General features: G+C 35.0%; 1 protein-coding gene across 1 annotated transcript; it reads left to right on the plus strand.

Annotated features, from left to right (window-relative positions):
• The first annotated feature begins 3,929 nt into the window (after nt 1-3,929).
• LOC141393339 (collectin-11-like) lies at nt 3,930-5,211 on the plus strand. Its single transcript, XM_073966335.1, has 3 exons — nt 3,930-4,065; nt 4,185-4,287; nt 4,355-5,211. The coding sequence occupies exons 1-3, from the start codon at nt 3,946-3,948 to the stop codon at nt 4,900-4,902; spliced, it is 771 nt and encodes a 256-aa protein (XP_073822436.1). The 5' UTR covers nt 3,930-3,945; the 3' UTR covers nt 4,903-5,211.
• Nucleotides 5,212-7,428: the final 2,217 nt, after the last annotated feature.

A 7,428-nucleotide genomic window follows, 5' to 3' on the forward strand; every position in this document is an offset into this window, starting at 1 on the left:
ATAGCTGTAATTTGACGTTTGAAGTTCTCAGTGGTCATAAAACATCTCCAACAAAACATCGTCAACATACACAGGTCCATGTTTTGGTATAGCCCCCATACAACGGTATCTCCCTATTTTCGGTATTTTGAGAATTTTAGCTTCAATTTTTAACCGAACTAGCTGTAATGATCGGTATTTTGAGAATTCACTAAAAATCGTCAACATGGGTCCATTGTTTTGATGAAATACCCTCAATTTCACTCTTGAAGTTCCCTACAGTTATAAAACTTTTCCGCCAAAAAATTTAAAGATAGGTTGACTCTTTGATATAGCCCCGTAGGTGGTACCTTTCACCTAGCTGAACACATTTTTTTGATTAGATTAGATAACACTGTGCAACAAAATGGGGGTGAAAGTCTGGGGCACTGAAAATTCCTCTTGGGAAGAAAGGCCTTAGTGAGCGTGATGAAATTATTGTTAGAGACCTTGTGGGCCATCAAGAATTAGCGTTATATCTTTGTTCACTGTTGCTTAAGTGCTCTACAAAAACAACAAACAAAGATAATAATTCATACAGGGTCTCTTGCAAAAACTTCATCACGCCATAACGCAGAAGTTCGACTCACGGCGCATCTGTCCTTCGGGGTTTTTAATATACACACACCAAGGGCTTTCATCTCCAAAAGGAATTATCTCTGCCCCAACATTTGTGTTCACAGTGTAATTTAAGCAATAGTGGGAGGCAGTAGGAGTCTATGCATTGTCGAAAAGTTGTTGCACCTAAAATTGTGAAAGGACCCTAATTATTCCATTTTAATTAAGACTATTTTATGGTGGAGGGTATAAAAAGTTCGGCCCGGCCGAACTTAACGACTTTTTACTTGTTATTACACGTTTAGGATGAAAAGCTGTATTTTATGCCAGCAAATTTCATGTAACACCGCGAAATACTCCTAGGAGACCCCTAATGTGGTATACCAATCTTCATATCTCTGCGAGATAAAGCGATTTTGAGATGTGTGTTCTTCCGTCTGCCCGTGTGTCCGTCTGTCCATTATAAATTGTAATCAAACTCCAGGGTGCAATTATGGACCGATCGTCACGAAATTTGGTATGGAGGTCGGTTTCACATCGGAATAGATCGCTATTTTAATTGGTGATGATCGTGAAATATTTAGCGGGTGAAATGGACCATTACTTTTGTATGAAAAAAAAAATATTCTTTGGTCCATATTTTATTTTCTGGAGGACATAAACCGGCAAAATAGACTACATATGGAAATAGATCTACTAATATTCCCCCTGATGCAAATTGCAATAACGTGTCTGCTAGATAACGGACCTACTGCTTAATATATAATGGGTTTTGTGTAGAGAACCACATTTGCCCATTCCCAGTTTTTGCATTATTGCAAATTACATGGTGCCCTAACATTTTAATTGTCCAATTGGATTTTTATACATAAACTAGCAAAGTGCCCTCTACTTCGTATGCGGAAAGCATGAAAAGCATTAAGTTAGAAATATGAAATGTTCTACATAAAGATTCGTCAATCGATTTGACTGAAGACATGTCATTTCAAAACGAGGCTACAACAACGCCACACAAAGATATTGAGCTATTTTCACCGCGCGATATCTCAGGTAACTTGACCTATGTCGACAATTTCCTTTTGGTTTCTTAGTATACTCACCAAGGACTTTCATCTCCAAAAGAAATTTTCCACCGCGCCAGATGTTGAATTCCATTTTGGGTCACAGTGCACGGTGCTTTTGAATCAAATTTAAATGGAAGGTGCTTACACCTGGGAAGTTTTTGCAGATTCTGAAACTACAATGTTCATAGATGAGAAAAATCAAAAAACAAAAAAATCGCCGGAGCGCTTTTTAAATAAATCGCGATTCAAGTTGACATTTTTAGGGTTTGTTTAGGTTTTTGCGACTTTGCTTGGAAACCGCAAGTCCTATCAAATTGGGAATAAAAAATATGTTGTAGCTATCGAAATTCTCTACAAGATTGACCTTAAAGATATTTTCGTAGGTTTTACAACTTTTGAGATATAGAAGTTGAAGTTGGGACAATTCAAATTCAATTCAATTCTGTATCGTCCCCTTATAAAACAATGTCATGGCTGAAATTTCCCAACTTAAACTTATATATCTAAAAAATGTACCAACCTGGGAAAAATTACACAAGCAAGTCTTGTAGAGAATTTTCACAGCTAGACTTACCGTATTCAAGCAAAATCGCGAAACCCTAACAAAACCTTAAAATGTGAACTGAGCTTCTTTATCTCAAAAATGGAACAGCCTGAGAACAAATCATAAACGCCAATCCTGTAGAGAATTTCCACAGCTACAACATTTTCTTTAGCTCCATTTCGATTGGACTTGCGGTTTCCAAGCAAAATAGCGAAAACCTAAAAAACACCTAAAAATGTGAATTTTGACGCTATTTATTTAAAAATCTCTACAACGATTTTTCATGTTTTTGGCTTTTTCTCTTCTATGAACATTGCTGTTTCAGAATTCACAAAAACTTCCCCTGTGTAAGCGGTTTTCATTAAAAGTTAGTTAAGGCGCACCCTACATGACATTGTTTTATAAGGGGGTCAGGCGATGCAGTCAGTGCATTGTCCCAATTTGAACTTCAATATCTCAAAAATGGTAAAACCTACAAAAATACCATAAAGGTCAGTCTTGTAGAGAATTTTCATAGCTACAACATTTTCTTTTGTGTCATTTTGATAGGACATGCAGTTTCTAAGCAAAATCCTGAAAACCTAAACAGCCCCTAAAAATGTCAACTTGAATCGCGATTTATTTAAAAAGCGCTCCGGCGATTTTTTTTTTGATTTTTCTCATCTATAAACATTGTAGTTTCAGATCCCGCAAAAACTTCCCAGGTGTAAACACCTTCTATTTAAATTTGATTCAAGAGCACCGTGAGTGTTATAAATCAGCCAAATTGTACCAGCCACACAAATGGTACAATTATTAGTGCTTTTTGCACCCTTCTAGGACGAATTTCCAAAAACCCAGCCTTATCGACCACCATCCGTGCCAAAACAAACCACTACTCAAAATCTCAAGATTCTAGCTGCAGCCGCTTCGTCTGGACATTGATAATTAGTCGGTCAGCAACACAAATTACACAATTTTTAGTACATTTTAGTACTTGTCGCACCCTTCTAATACGAATTTCCAAAAAACAGCCTTATCGAGCCGCTTCGTCTAGGCGTTGATAATTAGTCGGTCAGCCACACAAAGTACACCACATTTTAGTACTTGTCGCACCCTTCTAAGACGAATTTCCAAAAAACCCAGCCTTATCGAGCACCTTCGCCCCAAGACTAACCACCCACCACCCAAAATTTCAAGATTCTAGCTTCAGCCGTTTCGTCTAGGCGTTGATTATTAGTCGGTCAGCCACACAAATTACACCATTTTTAGTACATTTTAGTACTTGTCACACCCTTCTAAGACGAATTTCAAAAAACCCAGCATTATCGAGCACCTTCGCCCCAAGACTAACCACCCACCACCCAAAATTTCAAGATTCTAGCTTTAGCCGCTTCGTCAGGACGTTGATAATTAGTCGGTCAGCCACACAAATTACACCATTTTTAGTACTTTTTGCACACTTCTAAGACGAATTTACAAAAAACCCATCCTTATCGAAATTTTGATATGTGGAAAGCTAATTCCCAGTGGTAAAGGTGTAGGGTATCACATGATCGTACCCGTCCGACTATAGTCTATTCTTACTTGTTTTTAATAACCAAATGTGACAGACTTGTCATTGGCCTGTGATGACACACATTGTATTTTATGAAATACCCATCAGTGATAAGGAATAGTATGAAATTAAAGATTCCAGCGTTCTGTATATGTATATATAACATTCATTGGTTCTATATATAGAACATTCTATTCAACTTATATTTCAGTTTAAGAATTGCAATGCTGAGAACAACAACATACTTTTGGATAGCTCTGGCGGCTCAACTTTACGCAACTGCTAGTGCTGGGTCTTATAAAAATGATGGCGCTGATAGAATTTATATAGAAGAATCGGAAGAGGTAAATGATACTACGCATAAGAATATGTTGAATGGAACCTGATCTAAGTCATTCATAAAAATTCGCTGGTTCCATGTGGCCAACACAAAATATATATTAAAATATTGCTTTGATTTCAGTACACATGGTTTGAAGCCTCACAAGAGTGCTTAAATAGGGGAATGACATTGATAGCCGTGGATTCGAGGGCGAAACAACAAAAACTAAGTGACATTATAAATGGTGAGTTTAATACAAAATCTGATATTAAAAAAAAAAATAATTTGAAACTCTATAAAACTATATTTAGATCTACAATCCCGATTTTGGATAGGAGGTTTTAAAAAGAGCAGTTCCCAGTTTGTATGGATTTTTAAAGGACAATCATTTGATTTTACCAATTGGGATGAAAATGAACCTAATAATAAGTATAACAATGAGGACTGTGTGGAACTATTGAGCTCTGATTCTGGAATTTCTTGGAACGATGCCACATGTACTCTAAAGCTAGGATATATTTGTGAAGAGATTACTGCTCGGAAAGAAAATGATATAGAAATGGAACTTTTAAAAGATACAAGTGAAAATAACGTATTAGATAATCGCAACAAAGATTTATTGAATTTTATTCTGAAATCAAAAGAAATTGATATCAAAAAATATATTCAAGAAAATATGGCAACCATAACGAAGGATATAAAGGAGGAAATAAATCGCCTTCAAATATCAATAAACAAACAAATTTCTCAACTATCTCGGGCGACTACCGAAAAAAGTGTTCAAGAAAATGTCGATGAAAGTGTGTCTGCTTATTTGAATAAATCTCCAATTCTAAATTTTGTTTTAAATTTACCGTAATCTGTTACAAACGATGATACATATTAAAACCAGATCCAGATGTATTGACAACAACAACAACATAGTCCTTAAAACCAGATAGAAATCAATCACCTGAATCCATGAGAATTGCGAGCTCAACCGTAAAAGCTGAAATATCTGACGTGTATAAAACTATAAAATCTCCCAATAATTAACGCCCAATAACATCGAATGCAAATCAACTCACTTATATGCCGAAAAAAAATAAACTTTTGTTTGATAAACTTTTTAGATACTTTATGAGATAAGCAATGATAAAACAAATAAAAAAATATAACAAAGATGCAACATTTCATTTTTCTTATTTGCTATATATTAGGCTGTGGGTCCTTTAGGCTAACGAGGCTATAAATACGAGGTCTGATTAAAAAGAACCGTGATGATCTGATCCAAAAACAAATAAAAGAAGCAGCGTACAGAAAAAAACTTTATGAAACGTTCGCAAACGTTTCGTTTCGTGTTTTCTATAAGAACGAAACAAAACGAAACATAACCCATGTTGACTGAACTCGCTGTTTAGTTTCGTTTTGTTTGTATTCGTGAGTGCGAACAAACCGAAAAATGAAAAGTTCTAAACTTCACAACAACTCATAGAAAACGAAACGGTACCAAACACACTGCAAACGTTTGGTGGTTGATTCAAACATCCACCACAGTATATTCCAAGTATATCATGTTAGCTTATTGGGTTGTTTGTCTGAATGTGTCATTTATTATTTCGCAGAGCAAAGGTTTGCAAACGATTCATTTTGTTTCGTTCGTGAATGAAAAAACTCGGAGCAGGATAGCTAAAGTACGTTTCAAAAATCGTACAGTTTTGTTCTTTTTCTGTTCAAAAGTGTGTGGTTTTTTACAGTGTTTTATTTAACTTGCTTTCGTGTCTGTTTAGTTCAAATCTGGTAACTCATTTTTAACACATTTGCAACTAAAACTTTGCATTTTTTCAAATTTAGATGACAATACAGAAAATGAAATTAAAACAAAGATTGGTCCATTTTACAGTGTTTTAACGGTGTTTTATTAACTTGCATTTTAAATCTGTTAACTCATTTTTGACACAGTTGCAGTTGACCAATCGAACTGAATGAAACTTTGCACACTTTTCAGATTTGGATGACAATACATGAATATGGGCCCATTTTTCCTTTAGCCACCATATAGTTATTTTCAGGTATTTTGAGGATTTTATCTTAATTTTTGCCCGAATTAGCTGTCAATTGGCATTTGGGATTTCCAATGATACAGACATTTCCTCACCAAAAATTGTGAACATAGGTATAGGTTTTGGTATAGCCCCCTTATAGCGGTACCATCCGATTTCAAGTATTATGAGGATTTTATCTTCATTTTTAGGCCGAATTGGCTGTAACTTGGCAATGGTACAGAAACTTTCTCACTAAAAATGATGGACATAGGTACAGGTTCTGGTATAGCCCCCATATCACAGTGGTGGCACTTACATGGGAAGGTGTGACAAAAATACTTCTAAATGCTATATCGAATTGAAATTGTTATCAATGGGTCATAGTCACCTAAAAACACTCTACGTAAAATATTGGGGTATTCGGTCCAAATTTTCTCGTGGTTCCCATGAAACGAATCATATTGAATTTAAGTATATTATGTTACCAATACATTGTTCAACCAAATTTGCTGTAATCCGGTACCAGGAGTTATTATTGCATTGTAAGCATCCCCACGAAAAATTGTCAGTATTGGTCCATGATTTGGGGTACTTCCATAAGTTTTATATATCGATTAATTTGCGCAGATGTAAACCAAATATTCTAAGCAACTATGTTCTTATAATGATCTCAGACACCGACGTAGCCAGGGGGGCCCCCGAAATGATTTTTGTTCCCATGGGATATTAGCTTATGTTACACATTTTTTTTTAATTTTTGAGTAAAATTTTAAACTGTTTTCAATTTTGCAAGAAATGTGTAAAGTATTTGGAGGAAGTATTACAGAGAATTATTTAAGCGCATTGGTATACTTATTGTCCAACATTTCTGAAAATATAAAAATAATGAACACTTTAGACTTTCTGAGCAATTTTCTGCATAGTTGTTAAGTTTTAAGGTGTTGTTTAAGCGTTTAATCGTAATTTTAGGCTGACTGTAAGTGTTACTGAGTTCAGAACAAGACTTCTTTGTTTTTATTAGACGTTAGTAGCATATTACGACCAATACTTTGGATTATAAACAACATCTAGAGAAAACATACGTGCGATCTTCTGTTTTTGCAACTTTTGATAAGAGCAATAAGTCTCTAACACGTTTTTGTAATGAACTATTTTGAACATCATAACAATTACAAATTCTTTATTATGTTTGAAATTTGCAACAAAAAATCTATATTAACCATTTTTATGATATAATTCTTATTCCACAGCAGTGTCGTCCGTTATGATTATTTGAAACTCGTCTCTTGCTACAAATTAGTAAATGTCTATTGTGCAAAAAATAATTTTTTAATTGAGATTGAGGTGAATGTTTATATTTT

The sequence above is a fragment of the Musca autumnalis genome, unplaced genomic scaffold, assembly GCF_047663935.1.
Source record: "Musca autumnalis isolate F117 unplaced genomic scaffold, ASM4766393v1 scaffold_2, whole genome shotgun sequence".
Lineage (NCBI taxonomy): Eukaryota > Metazoa > Arthropoda > Insecta > Diptera > Muscidae > Musca > Musca autumnalis.

Coding starts and splice junctions, on each gene's coding strand:
- LOC141393339 (XM_073966335.1), top strand. CDS start 3,946: ATGCTGAGAACAACAACATACTTTTGGATAGCTCTGGCGGCTCAACTT. Junction 4,066..4,184: donor ATATAGAAGAATCGGAAGAG/GTAAATGATACT, acceptor CTTTGATTTCAG/TACACATGGTTTGAAGCCTC. Junction 4,288..4,354: donor ACTAAGTGACATTATAAATG/GTGAGTTTAATA, acceptor AACTATATTTAG/ATCTACAATCCCGATTTTGG.